The following is a 19657-nucleotide window of genomic DNA, read 5'->3' on the forward strand; positions in this document are numbered from 1 at the left end:
AGAGGCTGTCCACATTCCTTGGCTCCTGAGCCCCTTCCATCTTCAAAGGCAACAGTGACCATTTGAGTCTTTCTCTTGGTGCACCATTCTGACACTGACTCTTCTGCCTGCATCTTCCACATTAAAAGAGCCTCGTAATACCATTGAGTACACCTTGATCATCCAGAATAAACTCTGTAGCTTAGGGTCAGCTGATCAGCAATCAATCTTAATTCAACCCACAGTCTTCCTTTTCCTTTGCCATATAACATAACATATGCACAGGTTCCAGACTTTCAGATGGAGACATCTGCATGGATCACTTTTCTTCCCACCACAGTTCAACTTGGGGCCCATAGAGATTCAAGTCCCTCCAACAAGCAAAATACATTCACTCCATCCCAGGTGCCCAAAAGCCTCAACCTATTTCAGCATCAACTCAAAGTCCAAATGCCATCAGCTCACCAGTCCCACATCTCAATATCTACAGTATCTAAATCAGGTACTGATGAGGCATTGGGTATAATACATTCTGAAGGCCAAGTTCTCTCTACCTATGAAGCTAATTCAAGAAATATCTTAGCTGTTCCCAAAACAAGATGATGGGAAGGCATAGAATACTAACATTTGCAGATATTTCTGTACAAAAAAAAGGAGAAAGTAAAAGAAAAAATAAACCTACAGGTCCCAAGAAATTTTGAAATCCAGATGGAAAATTCCACTTCCAGGTACCAAAATCTGTATTTGTCTCCTATTGCTGCTGTAACAAATTACTATGAACTTAGTGAATTTAAACAATGCTGATTTTTTAAAAATCTTATAGTTCTGATGTCAGATATATAAAATGGGTCCCACTGGGTTAAAATCAATATGTTGGTAAGGCTGTGTTCCCCTCTCGAGGCTCTAGACTAAAACCCATTCCTTGCCTTTTCAAGTGTCTACCGGCTCCCCACATTCCTTTGCTTGTGGACTCTTCCTCCACCTTCAGAGCTAGAAATAGTCATTGGAATCTTTCTTAGATCACATACTCTGACTCTGACTTTCTGTCCCTCCTTTGCACACTGAAGGACTTTTGTGGTTACATTGGGCCCTCCCAGATAATCCAAATTGATCTCCCTATGCTAAAGTCAGCTGATTGGCATCCTTAACCCAACCTACTGTCTTAATTTTCCATTGCCATGTAACCTAATACATTCAAATTCCAGGTCATAGACATATTTTTGTTGGTGGTGTCTACTACACCTAGTTTCTCTCTTCTTATAGTCTATGAAGTCATAGTAGGGAAGGTGGAGTCTTTTACATACTTATTTCTGCAGTGTTAGCCTAGTAGATCAATAAACATTTGTTGAATAAATGTAAGCAGCAAATACACCCTCGTGGAAATTAAGTTATTCTGTGCATTCATATAAAAATAGTTACATAGCTATAATGGCATACAAATTCTAAAACAGGAAAACATTTTCAGTCAAGGAAATAACCGTGTGAGTAGTTTTCCTAATAATTCCTTGATTTATTTTGCACATAAATAAAATAATAATAAGCCTCAAGCTATCTGTAAATTGCTATGAAAGAAAAATGTTCTAAAAAATGAAAAGGCCAGATAATATTTTCTTAGGCAAAATATATAGGATATTTACAGTTCAAAAAGCATAGTTTGAAAAGCATACTTCTTGAATATACAATAAGTTAAACCTCAGAGTTTTCTAAAAGATTTACCAAGACAACGAATAATGACAGAAATAAACAAGTGAATGAAAATGAAGGTAGAGCATAGGCATTATTTCTCTTTTGAACAATTTATGTGAAGAGTGGATTCTGGTCCTTTGATATGGGGACTACTGTGTAATTGGGTGCAGAGGTGATGCTATGATTGACTGAAGCATGACCTTGGCCTGTTCATAAGACACCATGCAATTTAGTAAACAGGACTCAGTTCCGGGTGTAGATACAAATATGATTTGTTCCAAGGTTTCTGAATGAGAGTGGGATCAGCCCTTCTCTCCCCTTCCACTGAGAGTCTTTAATGCACACAACTGTACAGCAGAGCCAGAGAGAGGGATGGTGTTGGTGACTGGAAGCAACTAACATCACAGAAAAAAGTCAGAGAGTTATGTGACATTGTGAGGGGTCTAGGAGGAAGAAATGATTGTTTCCCTTTAAGTGTTTAGCATGGTTTCAAGTCATGAGACCATGATGCACAACTGACCATGTCAGTAACAGCAGAAATTTGAGAAGCACAGGAAATGAGTCACAGAGTTCATGAAGGCTCAGTGGGACTGCAAAGGCAGAATTTTACATTAGAGGTGGAGAGAGGGGAGATTGGTCTATGTAAATTGAGAGACATTTCAGACAACATGGAATAGGTGAATTTTTAAATTCATACACCAGTGAATGATATAGTAGGTGATATAGTATTATTCCTTAATTAAACTTCTTAATGTAACTGTACCAACAGTACTTGCAATATGTGATGTAATTAAAGTCGTGATTTCTACCCTTTCTAGAAGGCAAATCAGCACAGTGGTTACATAACTGATGTACAGGGAGTAGCTTAACTTCTACACAGAGTTCACGAATCCAGGCTACTCGTCTTCTCTAGACCTGTGATTTCTTTATCTTTAAAGTGAACAAGTTGAAGGAGATGAACTCCAAGGTCTCTTTCCGCTCTAAAGAAAATATGCATCTACAGTGGAAATACACCCGAGACTCTCTGTGGTCTAGTTCCAGATACACCATATTAAAAAACGTGCAGTCCAGCAATTAACCACTAAATAAATAGAAACACATCAAAACACATCTCCACCTCTGCAGGACACAGATCTTTCTGTGCAGGAAATTTCTTAAAAATCTTCCTTCCCCTTTGCTACTGCTTTCAATATTCTTTCAATATTCTCTGCACAGATGGGAGCTAATCCTGGAAATTTTCTCTCCCACTCTCCTGAACACCCACCTAGACCAACAGCATTCTCTCCTCTCTCTCTCTCTCTCTCTCTCACTCTCTCTCCCCCTCCCTCCCTCTTTTTTCTTCCTGAACTCTCTATTGGATACATTAGATCAGCCAAGTCAAGGGCTGGCGGAATGAGAGTAAGGGATCGATGAAATTGCCCTCACGTGGTTCCTATTAGACGTTGATAAATTTGTCCCTCCATAACTCAATGTTTTAACTTTATTTCTTGGAAAATTTGCCTCAAGAAGACATGTGACTTTGCCTCATACATTTTCCTTTTGTCAGCCGATGCTGGAGCTGAAATTAAAATATTTTGGGTCTGTAGTGTAAATATAATAGAAGAACAACAAACTATCTGATCCAAATTTCTTCAATATTATATTTCTATATGAAAAGCAAATAAAGTCCTTCTTTTCACCTTAGCCTCTCAAATCTTTTATACTTTCATCTTTAGAGCAAAATCCAAATGAAACTTCACGTTGTTGAAATACAGATGTATGCATATTTTTTCTTATTTACCAGAGCATATATCAAAACTCTGATTATCTAGACAAGAACATTTAGGAACTTTCAGCATGGTTAACACACATGCATTTACATTTTAGATCAAAAGGAAAAGTATTGCATTGAATAATTACAATTGCATCAAATCCATGGCAATATTTTACCTAAATAATAGATTTTATTTCATATGCATAGAAATCTTTTTTAAACTCTCAATTTAAAACATTGCACTGCAGTGTGTTCTCTCCATTGCTTTGAAGTCTGTCAGACGGAGTTTGAGAGGAGGCTAGGAACTGGGCAGAATGTTCCTAAAACACTTTGAGCTCCTCAGATGAAAGGTGCTATTTAAGTACAAAGTAGCATCAGAAATTAAACTAATTTAACAACTCCACTCATTTCCATGCCAAGACCTAACTCAACCTCACCTATTGGGTGCTTTGAGGCATAATCCTTACATTAAATTTCTCCAATAAGGGTGTTATAACTTTGTTTCCTAAAACTAGTTCAGAAGACATATCATCCAAAAAGGAAGACTCCATAAACATCAATGCTATATCTGTACATGGCAAAAAAAATCTCTCTATTAGGGAGTAGAAAACAAGTTGAACAAATGATATGTGATTCTAAAGTGATTGAAAGGGTTACTCTCCCCCCGAGTGGACAGCATCCCAGATGTTTTTCTTTAATATTGAACAAAGTCCCTGGTAATAGCCACTGGACTGAGGGTGGGTAGGAAGCTACTGCTTCATGTTTTCTCAGTAGTTTATATTTTCTATTGGGAAAAAAAATGAGGTTTGGAAGCAGCTGGCTAGAGGGGAAACTCAAAGTTGTTCTTTGAGTAAAAAAAAAGAACTGTGGACTATGGAGAAATGATATTCACCCATCTAAAAATTCATTTAAAATTACATACACTGACAGGCGTGGCTCAGTGGTTGAGCATCAACCTAAGAACTAGGAGGTCAGGGTTCAATTCCCAGTCAGGGCACTTGCCCTAGTTGCAGGCTCAATCCCCAGTAGGGGGCATGCAGGAGGCAGCTGATCAATGATTATCTCTCATCGTTGATGTTTTTATCTCTCTCTCCCATCCTCTCTGAAATTAATAAAAATTTATATTAAAAAATAAAATTATCTACTATAGTATTTTTTATCCTAAATAATTTTATTTACACAAGTAATACCAAATTTATGGTCTCTTTTTTCAAAAATTAAAGCATTATTGATCATGCAGATAAATTTTCAATCTACCTCTATCTTAGTCCCTTCAAACAAGTTAACAACAGGAAGACAAACAATCCAATAAAAAAAAAATGGGCAAAGGACCTAAATAGACACTTCTAAGTAGACATACAGATGGCTAAGAGACATATGCAAAAATGTTCAAGGTCACTCACTAATCATCAGAGAGATGCAAATTAAAATGACAATGAGGTACCACCTCACATCTGTCAGAATGACTATCATCAACAAATCAACAAATGACAAGTGCTGGCAAGGATGTGAAGAAGAGGGAAACCTTGTACACTGCTGGTAGGAATGCAGACTGGTACAGCCACTGTGGAAAACAGTATGGGGTTTCCTCAAAAAATTAAAAATGGAACTTCCATTTGACCCAATGATCCCACTTCTAGGAATATATCCTAAGAAACCAGAAACACCAATCAGAAAGGATATATGCACCCCTATGTTCATAGCAATGCAATTTACAACAGCTAAGTTCTGGAAACAACCCAAGTGCCCATCAGTAGATGAGTGGATGAAAAAGCTGTGGTACATTTACACCATGGAATACTATGCAGCAGTAAAAAAAGAAGGATCTCTTACTCTGAGACAGCATGGAGGGATCTGGAGAGTATTATGCTAAGTGAAATAAGTCAGTCAAAAATAAGTATTACATGATCTCACTCATATGTGGAATCTAATGAACAAAATAAACTGATGAACAAAATAGATCCAGAGACATAGAAGCATGGGAGAGACTGATGAATCTCAGAAGGAAGGGGGCGTGGAGAGTGATTAACCGGGAACTTATACGCATATATGCATAGCCCATGGACACAAACAATGGTGTGGGGAAGGTGTGGAAGGGGTGGCTGTGGGTAAAAGGGGTGGGAGGGGAGGGACATCTGCAATACTTTCAACAATAAAGATGAGAAAACAACTGTATTCTATTACTGTGAGCACTTTTATATGTTTTCTTATCTAATTACCGGTGGGTTATCAAATTTTCCAGGATGTAACTTTTAACATTTTCAGTAATCCTGAATTCATGTCTGTTCTCAGGAGTGGGAGAGTGTACTGTTGAGGAGACATCACAACACAACTCTGTCTACACAGGAAGAAGAAAGCTTTTTCCTACACGTTCACCCAGGAGCCTCCTGCCAAGGCTCTGGGCCCCTGGACCCTTCCTTAAAGCTCACCCTAGTCCTTTAGTTCTGCACACCCCAGGATCTACCAGCTGACTTCTGACCATCGCTCAATCTCACTATCCTTCAGTAATCCTAGATGATTCATCACTGCACTGTGGACCCCGGTAATGACTCTATCCAAAAATCACCACAATTCCTGAAATAAATGGGGAATCATCAGAATGAGTCAGGAGATACAGGAAGAGCCCCTGCAAGAGTATTTCCATGGCATCCTCGCTGGCTCTGCCCTTCTACCCTCCACACCCAGTTGGCTACTTCCCACTGAAGCAATCCAGGAGCCAGAGATGGAAGGATATTGTGTGTTTTTTAAGTTGAGTAGAGAAGAAAGTCAAAGAGACTTTCTTTGACTTTATTAAGATATTAAGAATCAGAAACAACTTTTGCAATGAGGGCTGATACAAATTAGTGTCCTGGAAAAGCAAGATAAACACTGAAGACTGGACAGGGGAACCAACCCATGCAGAGTGAGACACAAAGCACCATTGACAAAAATGACACCCATTATGGAGACGAATCAAGCATTGTGGCTGGATGCTACTAAATAAGTGTGTCATCTAAGCCTCAATTGGATTCCACATGCACCATCAACCTTCTGATTATAATGTGTATACCCAGGTATGTTTGCTCATAAGGAAAACTGAGCCCTGTGATTCTGAGAATTCTTAATGTTTATAGGTGTGAACATGTATGTGTATGTGTATATGTGAATATGTGTATAAGCATATAGTCCGTCTCATTAGCTTGGTTAATGTGATTCATCCCTGTGGTGGGAGTATTCTCAGTGTGCTGACATCATGAGACTATAAGGTTAGGGTCCAGATTGAGACTGTAGTAAATTCATAAAATTAATAAAACCACCTGGCATTCCCACAGCTATTTCTGCTTTGACATATTTTATGACTGCCATCGGAAATAACTATAACCCCTACAGGGAGGCCTAGACCCAATGAAACAAACTTAAGAAAGAGTGACATCATATAGATATTAGTTTTGCATATCAGGGGACACTTGTTATCTTAATAATCTGTACCAAAACTCCTTTGCTTTTAAAGAACATGCGATCAAATTAATGAAATGAATAACTACAATGGTTGAGATCTTATAGGAAGTGAATAAATTCATCAATACATATTGGTTGACAAGCAATTTGTCTTCAAACTAATCCTATGAGGTGGTTGATATTACCCTGACTTTAAAAAATAAAAACATTGAGGCATAGAATGTTAAGGATTAGGTGCAAAGTTTATAGCAAACAAGAAACAAAAGAGGCAGGACAGGAAGCCAGAACTGGTTCCAAGCCTCACAGCCAGGCTGGTGTCAGGTCTCCAGGTGACCAACATACAGCCCCTCCCCTCCAGTGTGCGGGGCCACTCGGGTGCCCCAGTGATGTCATCCATGCCTTATACATTCATGAAGTTGACTTTAGGATCTCCCCTGTCAGTTTTCCCAATCCCTACTTTAAGCCTACCACCACCAAGAGAAAATTAAGCCAGATTAAACCAAACCTGCCTGACTCCCTATTCCCTAAATGCCGTCTCAATTATCATCCATCCCTGGCCCCTCCCTGTTTCATTAACTAATTGGCTTCCTCAATACTGCCTCTTTATGGAATGCACTGCGGATTATTATGCCATGAGGCAATGGCCTGGGCCTATAGACCATCAATTTTCACTGCCATGGGGGTTTTACAAACCTCCTCCTGACAGTCCCCCTCTTGTCTCATAGGCCCAGTGTCTGCTTCCTTATATGAGAGTGAAAATCAAGCCTAGGCCAATCCTTAATGCATCCTTAATTTCACGAATCCATTCATCATGTTCCCTCCTGATTCAGTTGTTCCTGGTAATGAAATTTCCTTCTCTAGATGAAGTGAGGCACCTCTAAAGTAACAAGGAGTGAAGAACAATACCCTGGGATCCACGTGGCTGCTCTCAACCTAGGGAGGTGGCTGAGCTGCACCCTTCATGGGCGTCTCCAGGAAAGCCAGAAAGGTAGGCTGCATTGCTTATGTTGATAGACAACATGAATTGAGCCTCCCTTCTTTGTGAAACCACAATTTTAAATCCTTGACATTATTCCCAGGACCACCGATTCCAGGGTTAAAATATAACTGGTAAAAGCCACCATACCATACACAGCTATCTTTAGGCCCTGGTTACACTCAAAATGATCAGTTAAGGAAATATATAATTCCATTTACAACTCTAGCACAAATAAAATCATCTGAATCTCTGTACCTTTTTGGAATACATCAAAATAATTTGAGTGCCACATATAAAATAGCCATGATTTCTGTAAACGATATAATATTAGCAAAACATAATTAAAGCCACAATCTCCTAGTGATCTTATGAAAATACTCCTAATGTTTAAGGTAAATATACATGGTACAGGTAATATCTGACTTATTTAACATAAATTATACTATCATAGTGAAAGACATCATTAATTTTATATTATTTTTAAAATTGTAGTGCTTGAACTGAGCATCCAAGCCCTGCTCTGATGTAATATAGGACAGACTCTGCAACAAAGTTTACATATATTCTAATTTCATCTATTGTCTGTTATATCCTAGGTAAAATAATATGTATTGACTGAAAAAATAATGCAATTATATGTAAATAATGTGCTTCATGTAATTTGACCTATTTTTCCATTAAAAGAAATACCTTCTGTTCATCAAATCTCAAGTTGCTTTAGCCTGATGTTCTTGAAGTTTAAAAATGTGATTACCAGTTTTTTCTTGTACTAAATGATAACTCATCATAAAGTGAGCCAGTCAACATCACAGAGCCTTTTTAACATTAGCAGGTTAAAAGGAGAATTGACATAAAATTCACAATTACATAATTACAGATAATGACTGCCAGGCCTTGCAAATGAACATTTGGCTGCCCTGGGTCTCAGTTTTCCTTTCATCTCAACACTTAGGGATTTGCATTTCTATAAAGAGATTACACTGCTTTATACTAAGATCCATTTGCTTTAAAAATTATAGTTTTCAGAACAAATGAATTTTTATTCAAATTCTCCAGTGATCGTTTTGATGGATACATTTTACAATACTACAATTGCCTTTTCTAGTTTATTGGGATTTAATGTGTAATTAGTTTCCTTATTACAGATTGTCTCTGAAATTACACACTTCAGCATAATGGAAGTCCATTTAATAAAATGTTGCTGATGACCACCCAGACCCCTGAATCACTGCACTTTACTTCTGATATAGGCTTAAGGAAAACTTATTTTCCTTGCAGAATTTATAAAATGAAAAGAGAGAACATTATAGGTTTGATTTTAAATAGAACTGCACAATTCCTTGAAAAATTATAGTTATCTTATAAAAGTTCTTGTACTAGGAAGATATTTAACTAAGAAAGAAAAAGATATAAGGAAAAAAGATTTTACTTACCAGGTGTGAAATTGTATCGAGCTGAAAATCCCATAGATTCCAGCTCGCCATCAGCAAAAAATTTAATCCACAGAAATCTTCCACTGGATTTTATTGTAGGTGGATTTTGTTTTCCACAAAAACGTCCAATTATTGGAGAAAACCCAAAAGGTCCATCTCGAACTTCAATATGATCAAATTTGCACTCCCAAGATGGTTCAATAGAGTACTTTTCATCGAAATAAAGTTCAATGCACTGTCTTGGGGCCGCTGAAAAATAGAAAAATTATATCTAGAAGGCCCTTCTGAAACCTTTAATTTTATTTTTCTGACTCTACTTCAGATTTTGTCTGCACATCTATCAAACTTTGAGCATGAGACACGTGGAAAGACAAAGCCAGCATGCTATCCTTAGCTTTGAAAGTAATATTTCCATAAAGAAGTCTAAGAGATTATCCTTAGGCATCACACAAAATATTATACTGATATCAAATGACCATTTTGATGTCCAACACAGAAGTAAAAAATATCACAGTATTTTTGTGAAAGGCTGCTAACTCAGATTTAGAAAGAACAATTTCTGTCATGTTTTCCATATTTTCTGCACTACCCAGTTTTAAGGTCAGATGCCACTTGAGAGTGGTGTGGCACAGAGTTATACAACCATCCAAATAGTCCCAATCAGATGGCCCTGATAATATCAACGTGAGTGTCCAAGGCAATGAAGAACAATCTTTCTTCGAATACAAATCTTACCTTATCACTCTCAGGTTCAAACTTACTCAGTAACCTTCTTAACATTTCCAGTAAACTGATCACAACAAGACATAGGATCCTTAAGGTTACTCTCCAGCCCACACTTCCAGTGTCTCCTTACTTTGTGTGCAACCCAAGCTCAGTTCTCTTCAGCCAAGCCTTTTTTTTTTTTTTGAGATAACACACTCTTTGGGCTTTAATGTATTTTCCCACTTTCTCGAGTATTTAAATACCTCCAATTTGTTAACTCCCGTTTATACAGGCAAATCTCGTTTAAAGGAAATCTCTCTAAACCTACTCACTAAAGACAAGACCATATCTATTGACCTTTTTCCAGCACTCCGCACAGTGCTTGTCAGTGAGGACTTCACCAATCTTTGTTGGTGATTTGTACATGAGCTTCTAATCTCCATAAATGTATTTACAGCTCTAAGGCATAGTGCACAGACTTCTAGGGCAGCTCTAGAAACCTCCGAGTGGGTGCATTTACTAGTTCCCTTTTATTCTTCCCTTGTGACGTCCACACAATTCCAAATGCAGGCATACTCGACTGATACTCAGCCAAGATACCCCAGAACAGCCAGAACAGTTGTTGAAATAGCCACACACATCTTTCTTAGTTTGTAAACAGCTGTTGACTGGAGTCCTCTGAGTGCTTCTCAGCCACTTGGCCCACTTCAGGGACCAAGCCCCTCCAGACACTCGAAAGTTAACTCCTGGCTCAGCCAGGCCTGCTCCTCACGTGACCAGAAATCATTCTGGATGACTGCTGTTCACACCACACTGGTTCTTAGATATGTGTTGAATATCACCCTTGATGGCTTAAAAATTAAAGCTTTGCATGCATGGATGTAAAAAATTGATGTAGACTTGAGATACATGATGAATTGGAAATTAGAGACTTATAAAATAAAAACGTAATCTTGATGCTTTCCAAAGATAAAATTGAAGCTTAATTGGATAAAGGTCAATGCATGTTAAAAGACTATTTTACGGATGATTTTTAATCTCTAAAATTGTTTCTGAGTCTTTGGACATTTACAAGTAAAATCAAGAATAGTTCTCTCTACCACTAATGTGTATCACATAGGTCAACAAATATAGTATCTACCATAACAGATTTGAGGAAATATCAATGCTTTTTTTAAATCTGAAAATTGGAAAATATTATAAGGAATTACCTGGAAAACCACGTTTTCCCCCCTGAAGTCTAATAACATAAAAGCAAATGCTTAAGAAACAACCTATTCATGTAGTAGCATCAAAGTGCCAATAGAACTGTTTATCTCTTCCTTGATAATTCAGTATCAGTTTTATGAGGAAACAAACTGTCAGAATAAAGGATATTTCTTTTAGAAATAAATAACATATGTTTAGGGGAAGGGGAAGCTAATTTAGCTAAAACTCTTATCAATCAACATAAATCCACGTATTGTCCCTATTAGGAAATACATGGTCATCTAACATGAATGCATTTATTTGTACCTTCATTTTCATTGTTGCTTAATTTCTGTCCAACATGGATGAATCAACCTCTCAATGTTCCTTCAGGAAGCATGCTATCATGCAGCATTGGGTAGACCACATCATATATGGACAACTCATTTTCTTTGGTCCAGAATGTTGAAGTTAACTACACACACACACACACATCTGAAATTCCACTAATTGAATTTTAGAAAGTAGTAACATAACTTTAAAAAAAATAAGTGTGTCATATAGTTTTGTGGCAGATGAAAATTTTAACGATTATAGTGCATGTAAACCAACTCCATAAACTTCCATTTCCATTTTCTTTCCTTTCAAATCTCTCAAGTCACAGCTGTCTTTCACAGTCAAACTCTCTATAAGCCATTTTTGATCTGAAATAGCTTCCTTTTCAAGAGGTCTTAACCTCTTTGGACATGTTGAGAACTATGATAAATACTGCACATTTATATAGACTATTGCCTCCAATTTGAGGGAGTTTTAGGACATCCTGAAATCCATAAAAAGGACCTTTCCTTCCGTGATTGAGACTCCACCTGCATTGATTACAACTTATCTTTTTTAAAAATATATTTTATTGATTTCAGAGAGGAAGAAAGAGGGAGAGAGAGATAGAAATAGAGACATCAATGATGAGAGAGAATCATTGATCTGCTGCCTCCTGAACACCCCACACTGGGGATGGAGCCTGCAACCCAGGCTGGTGCTCAGATCTGGAATCAAACCGTGACCTCCTGGTTCATAGGTCAACACTCAACCACTGAGCCAAGCCGGCTGGGCACAACTTATCTTCTACCATTTGCAACAGCATGGACAGAACTGGAGAGCATTATGCTAAAGGAAATAAGCCAATCAGAGAAAGATAAATATCACATGATCTCACTCATTTGTGGAACAAAATGAACAACATAAACTGATGAACAAAAACAGATCCAGAGACAGAGAAGCATCTATCAGACCATTAAACCTCAGAGGGAAGGTAGGGGAGTGTGGGGGGAAGGAGGAGAGATCAGCCAAAGGACTTGTATGCATACATATAAGCCTAACCAATGGACACAGACACCAGGGGGGTGAGGGCATGAGTGGGGGTGGGGTGGGGGGAGCATTGGGGGATAAGGCCACATATGTAATACCTTAATCAATAAAGAAAAATAAAATAAAATAAAGAAACTTGACCAATTCTTTATCCCTCTTTGTCTTGTATTTTTACTTTACTTTTTCCTACAGAACAGGCAATCCTTTACAGAATTACCAGTAAAGATGACAATTTCCCCCATTAAAAGAAGAGAAGACAAAGGAAAAAAGAAACTTAATTTCCATGGTGGGGACATCAATTCCCTCAAGGCTCCATTCACTGGGAGCTGGCTCCACCCCCCACTGTGTCTGTGAGAATACACACCCTGCAATGACTAACAGATTCTAAATTACCTCACACAGTAGGAGCATTTGCTTTGAACTGATTTTTTTTTCCTGTGATATAGCAGCTGGTTTTTTGGCTGTTCCCTGTTCTTGAAACTTAGTCCACTCAGCTGCTGTGACCTTATACCTGAATTCCAGACCATCCCTCTGACTTTTCTTTCTCTTTACTCTGCCCATCTCTTACACATTGTTCTATGAAATTCTATGTCTTCTTTCCTCTCTCTGGAGACCAGTGCTTGGGTGCCACTGTCATCCCAACAGAGAGCTATTGTAATATAATGATGCCTGCAGCTTTATCTAAAACCAATTAAATCAAAACTTCTGGGGACAGACCTAGGCATCTATATTTTTTTAAAGAGTTGAAAAACAGTGTTTCAAGTACTCTCTTGATGATTTTATTCAGTATCTTCAGCAGCAATCTCTATATCCTCAACAATTTCTATATTCATGACCTATAAATATATATTTTCAGCACAGAACCCTCCACTCAGTTAAAGATCCATATATCCAATCTCTTATGAGACATCTTCATAAACACCAAAATTGACCACATTATTTTTCCTTTAAACACACTCTCTCTCTACCTATAGTCCTTATCTGGTGCAACAATTACATCTAAGAAGTCACCAAGTCAAAAACTTGAGGATGGTCCTGGGGTCCCCTATTCTCTCATTCCCATTCATGGTTCAGTTTCCTAAATACAGCTCATTCCTTCCTTTGGTCCATCACCAACGTCACTTCTGTAGTTCAGGCTTTTACTATGATTCATGTTTACTTGTTCTTTCACAATAAGTTTCAAGTTAACATTCTTTTCCTTTAGTCATCTCATCAAAATCTCATCTTTTTAATTCTCTAAATTATTTCAGCAGTACCTCCATTGTCTATAATTCAAACTTTCCTGGGGGAACATGGGGAATCCCAAGTTCTCCTGTATCTGAGACAGCTTCCTTGCTGGTTCCTGTCCTCACCCACTGCAGAAGCCGATGACGCTACATGTGGGTCTTGAGCACACCTTACCTCAACTTCATTCCATAGAGAGAACGATCATCTACTACATGTTCTTCAAAATGGAGCCTGAAGATCTCCTCCTCCCTGTAGCCTTCTCTTCCTTCCCTATTCCACACACTGTGCTAGTTGGGAACTTTCCTGAAAGTAGCATAGTCCCTAGAGCAGTGATGGCGAACCTTTTGAGCTCGGCGTGTCAGCATTTTGAAAAACCCTAACTTAACTCTGGTGCTGTGTCACATATAGAAATGTTTTGATATTTGCAACCATAGTAAAACAAAGACTTATATTTTTGATATTTATTTTATATATTTAAATGCCATTTAACAAAGAAAAATCAACCAAAAAAATGAGTTCGCATGTCACCTCTGACACGCGTGTCATAGGTTCGTCATCACTGCCCTAAACCATATAATAACTTCCACAAGTCAAGGGTCATGCCTGTGTTGTTTGGCACCCTCTAAACTGTACCTAGAAGAATGGTTATTTCTTGGTAGTTGTTGCAGGAAATATTTGTTAAATAAATGTATGAATAAAAATGACTAGTATGAAGTATTTCAAAAAGACTATAGAAATATGACTAATAGTAACAGGAGATTCTTGTTACCAACTTTAAGATTTGTCCTTCCTGTAACTAGGAATGAATGCAAATATGTGCATGATATTAAAATCAAATGTTAGCATGCTTTTTAATTCTAAATAATGATAAACATGAAAGCCCATTAACATGCAAGGATTTGCTTCTGAATTAATTATTTAAATGAGAAAACTAGTTAATTTTATTATTTTTAATAATTTGAAAGTTAAAATATTGTTGCTTCAAAACACAAATTACATGAATTTAAACCTCAGTTTACTTATCTGTAAAATAGGCACAACCAACATATCTACTTCCTAGAACTAACTGCTTTAATCTATTATGTGATTTTAAAGTTCCTAACATATATCTACATAATAGATATGTGACATTAACTTAATAAAAAGAACTAATTTTAACCCAGAATTTCCATATTTCAACCTTCTTTTCTATTAACCACAGGAGAAAGAAACCATGCCAGAACTCAGTGTTCTCTGCTTATTCTTTCTCCTTCTAATAGAGAGGTGCATCTCTGCTAAAAGTTCAACCTCAAGTACAACAAGAAGAGAGAAAAGACCTTGGCCCAAAAATTACAGAAAGGAAAAGACTTATTTCTAAAGTGAAATCAGTTAAAAATAAAGACTTTTTCTTTAAAAGATAAATCAAATAAATGTGTCCCTTGTTTACTGGATAAGTAAATACTGAGCATGCATATATTTTCATTAAGCTCTGTTGTCTCTCTGTCTGTGTTGGGTTGGGAAAGAGGTTGCAAGTTTTGGGTTATTACTTACTAACACATATTAAAAGCAATCACTAGATAAAATGTTCATCTATATTTCTAAAAATTATACTCAATATGAAGATATCTACTCGGGTAATGGTAATAAAATGTTCAAAGAGAATTAAATATCTTTTTCAGCACTATTTATGTTTCCAACTGGGAAAAAAAATGATGAAAGGAGGCATCACAACTTGGAATCTTGACTTTGGTGCTAAAGTATGATAATGTTGCCTGTTAGTACAAACTAAGGCAACTGCTGTTCAGACTAATGTTTGGAAAATTATTTCTGACATTCATGTTTTTTTGTGTGTTTCATATTAGATAAGAGAAAAATAACACATGTACAGGTTTTTGTCATACTTGTTAAACTAATAAAATACTAGTTTCCCAAATTGTGATACATTAGGTAATATTAGGCCAACTTTGCATCCATTCTATTAATTTAGAATTCCAAATCAATTGCCAAATAAGTTGTTGATGTGTTTGTGATTCTGAGAATTTACTTGTTCTTAACCCATTACTACCGATTTTAATAATTAGCTTAATTCCAGATTCTAGTTATTTGATCAACTGAGAGTTATTCATGTGCAGGGGCTCCAAAGCCAATTTCTGTAATGTGTCCATGCACACTGTCCATATGCTCCTCACCTTCTATGATGTAGATGCATTCTCGGTCAGGGGGGTACTTGCTGGGGTAGTTGGGAGAGGTAAAGACACCTCCGTCTGCATGTTTTGTCCAAGTTCCACACTGCACTGACTTCTGTGTTTCTGAGGTGGCTTGCTTCTCTGTAAAAAAAAATTTTAAAAGAGCCGTCATCCAAATTTCTATAGAGCTAAAAATAGAAAACACATTCTTATAATATCCATTAGTAAATTAATTTCTAAATGTGGTCTTAGTGAAAACCAATCAATTACAAACACTAACAAATGGTCATATATCCTGGAATATTAAGAATATGGGGGAGATGGGGAAATGTAAATAATTAGAGGCCTCTCACCCACAGTTTTCCAAAGAAACGTACCTGTTCCTTTTTTGGTTGCCCCAGACAAATGGAGGATGATTAAACTTGCTACAACTGAAACAGAAAAGGAAAATTAGAAAGAGATAATATTAATATACACCAAAATGATCGAGCTCTGTACCAACACAACATAATTTAACAATAAAATATCAAATCAGATTAATTTTATTGTTGTTAACTATTCCAAGTTGACTCAGAACTTGTACACACTGATTCAAATTGCACAAATCAGGAAAAGTTAGGAATCCCTTCAGGAAGTAAATGCCAGTTAAGAATGGATGAGACCCAAGCCCCTCAGGCAAATGCCTGCTCCAACACTCAGAGGCAGTATTATTAATAACCTACTCCTGTCCCATTCCAGTAGGATATCAGACCCACGCTTTCTAAGCTGTGCTTCATGAGGGGCTGTGGTAGGACCTCTATAGGGAGAGAGCTTGGCAGCAGGTGAAAGGGTGAGAAGCAATCGGACCCCAGGACTGATGCTAACACTGCCAATGCTATTGTGTTTTAGAAATAAACACCTTCCTATGGTGGAAGGGGGAGGGGAACAGAGAAAAATAAATTACGGTGGATTGGAAGCATTAATCAGGACTATAAAAACGTTCCTCATAAAAAGGTGCTGTACTACCAAGTAAGCCCATCCTCGGCATTCTCTAAGCTATAAAATTCGCAAAGCTATTAACTTTGTTTTAATATTCAGGATTTTCCAGAGATAGATTATTAATTTCACAAAGGTGATTACTTATAAGCATGTTGTTGAGTCAGCTTTTCAGTCTCAAAGAGACTCGGATCTGTCACTTAACAAAGACCCTTACAACCTGAACTTTCTGTTCACTTCTATCATTCTTGATTCACTCACCATTTCAACAAAACCTAAAACTAGAAATGTGTTAAACTAATCTAGTCTTCATCATTCCCGATTTTTTCTCTCCTACTTTATTTTCATTTTGCTGCTCAATGATCTAAAAGCTCTAAGTTCCATTAGGGGTACATCTCCCTAATGTTTCCACTTAACATGAGTTTGGGAAAGGGAGGATAGAATTCACAATGATTTCCTACGCCTAACTCACTACAGGAGCTTGTAAATCGTATGCTTAAAGATTTCTCCAAGAAAAAAAGTGTCTGGGCCTTGATTTTACTATTTGAGAATCGCATCAATTATATGACTGTACTGTAGCCGGCTCATCTATGCTAAAACATGAGTTGTTGTTATCGTGTGTGTTTAAATAGAACAAACCTTATTTTAACTTGCCAGGGTCTGTACGCACACAAGCACACGGGTACTCAGGACATACGTTTGGTGTTCTGTTTACTCTGTTTTTCCTGTTTTGAGTCACATTGTGGAACAGGTACTATTAGTAACAGCAGCCAAACCGGCCTTTCAGCTGCGTGGCCTGGGATTAACTCTCTAATCCTTGCTTCATAATGTGAAATTTCCAGCACACGTTTCTTATCTTGCTATTCACTTGATGACTTTTGCTGCTATTTTCCTCCAATTTCTCTCCTATCACTGCGCGCAGATCACACACTCCTAAAACCACACGCTCCTAAAACCCCACTAGCGGTCCACCGGCCAGAGTTGAGGGTCCTCTGCCCTCCGCTCAAGTGCTGCGTTCAGATGTGCCCTAAACTATGTCCTGGGGGAATGTGGGCCCCCGGAGCTCCTGAAGCCCCGGAAGGAGGAAGGTTCCCTCCCATCCCGCAAACTGTCTGCTCCTGCGCCTTCCCTGGGGCCCACTCCCCAGCCGCTGCCGCACGTGCGCATCCCCAAACTACTCGCCATCCGCACCCCCGGATGATCCTGCGCACAGAAAGGCTGCTCTCCCTGGCGGTTGCTGACAGCCGGCTACCACTGATTGCGCTGCCCCCACGCCCCGTGGTATTCTGCTGCAATACAGAAAGTTTACACCTGCCCCACACTCGCGGGGACTGCGGGTTCTCGGGCGCAGCGGCCGCCGGGGAGGGACCCGCGCGGCGGGAGCGGTACTCACTGCGAAGCACACTGCGTCCATAGATCATGTCTGTTCGTTACACCAGAGGCTCCGAGCTCCACTAATTCCATTTAGAGACGGGAAGACGTCCAGTGGTGGGGAGAGGACAGAGTCGAGAGATGTGAAATATGCAAAGCCAGGACCCAGTGGAGGGGGGGCGAGAGAGGGGCAGGACGCGAGCCGAGCCCACACAGCAGAAAATCCGGATCCGTGCGTCCTCCGCCCTGGCTCGCTCTCGCCGTCACCGCTGCGAAGCCAGCATCCCCACCATGACGCTGGCATCACACCCGGGCGCCACTCGCACATCCGCGCCGCCGGCGGCAGCGCCCTCCTCCTTTGCATCATCGCCGCCGCCGCAGCTGTCTGGAGGGCACGGGCGGTGGGCGCAGGCGGAGAGCCCGAAGCGCCCGGAGCCGGGGGCCGGGGACCGACGGCAGCGAAGGTGGCGGTGGCGGTGGCGGCGGCGGTGGAGGGGGTGCTCAGTCCCCCGTCTCATCCACCGCGAGCAGCAGGTTGGGGCAGCCTCGCCCGCCGGGAGGACGACCGGCAGCCCTCCTCTGTCCAGCCCTGGGGGATCTTCCGCTGAGGCATTGGAGGCAGGAGGAAAGGGTCTGTCATCGGCTCGCCGGCTGCGCACCAGCTCTGTGATCTTGCGGGAGGAGAGAGTGGTGGGCGTCAGGGAGGGGGGCTGGAGGGTGGCGGAGGGGCCCGGGGGTGTCAGGGGGCGGGGAAGGGAGGGCGGGGAAGGAGCAGGAAGATGGCAGAGTTACCAAGTGGGAGCGTTAGTCATCGCCGTGGGCTGCGCGACCCTCCAGGCAGCCCCGGGCCGGGGTGAAACGGAGCAGCTCGGCCGGCGCCCCCCGGGCTGGTGCATGGCGGAATGGGGCGGCGGCAAGGACGGCACACCCTCAGGGATCCTTGGGGGAGGGAAGAGGATGGGGGGGAGGAGGACCAGACTGGGATCCGTCACTCGCCACCCGGGCCAAGGGGGCCAGCAGGCAGCCAGCAAATCCCAGCTGGATCCTAGCGCCGGATAAAAGGCGAGCGAGGGGGAGGGGCCGCCAGGTGAAAATCCCCTTTGGGGGTTCATTTTTCACTTTTTAAGGCTCGGAAGTTGCCTTCGCTCTCTCTCCCGCCCCTTACATTCCTCGGGGGTGACGGCTTTGACCCGGACTCGGGTGTTGGGGTGGGAAAGCCGGCGGGGCGCTCGGCCGCCACGTTGGCCGGAAAAGTTTCCCGGTTTATCTCCCGGCTGGGCGCGGAGGTCGCCCGCACCAAACTGTTCATGCAAAGACTCGGGCTTCTCTCTATCTGCCTCCACCGTCCCCAGGAATTGAACACCCCCAAGGCACACACATTACCTCCTACCCA

General features: G+C 40.1%; 1 protein-coding gene across 1 annotated transcript in view; it reads right to left on the reverse strand.

Annotated features, from left to right (window-relative positions):
* The window catches only part of NETO1 (neuropilin and tolloid like 1), an 83271-nt gene extending 64600 nt beyond the window's left edge, over nt 1-18671 (reverse strand). Inside the window, exons 1-4 of the mRNA XM_014457612.2 lie at nt 18287-18671; nt 16296-16349; nt 15922-16059; nt 9269-9517 (exon numbers count right to left, since the gene is read on the reverse strand). Coding sequence (XP_014313098.1) covers nt 9269-9517; nt 15922-16059; nt 16296-16349; nt 18287-18314 — 469 coding nt within the window. The 5' untranslated portion in view covers nt 18315-18671. The remainder of the gene's footprint in view (nt 1-9268; nt 9518-15921; nt 16060-16295; nt 16350-18286) is intronic.
* Between the last annotated feature and the right edge of the window lie 986 nt (nt 18672-19657).

This window comes from Myotis lucifugus, unplaced genomic scaffold (genome assembly GCF_000147115.1).
Source record: "Myotis lucifugus unplaced genomic scaffold, Myoluc2.0 scaffold_82, whole genome shotgun sequence".
NCBI lineage: Eukaryota > Metazoa > Chordata > Mammalia > Chiroptera > Vespertilionidae > Myotis > Myotis lucifugus.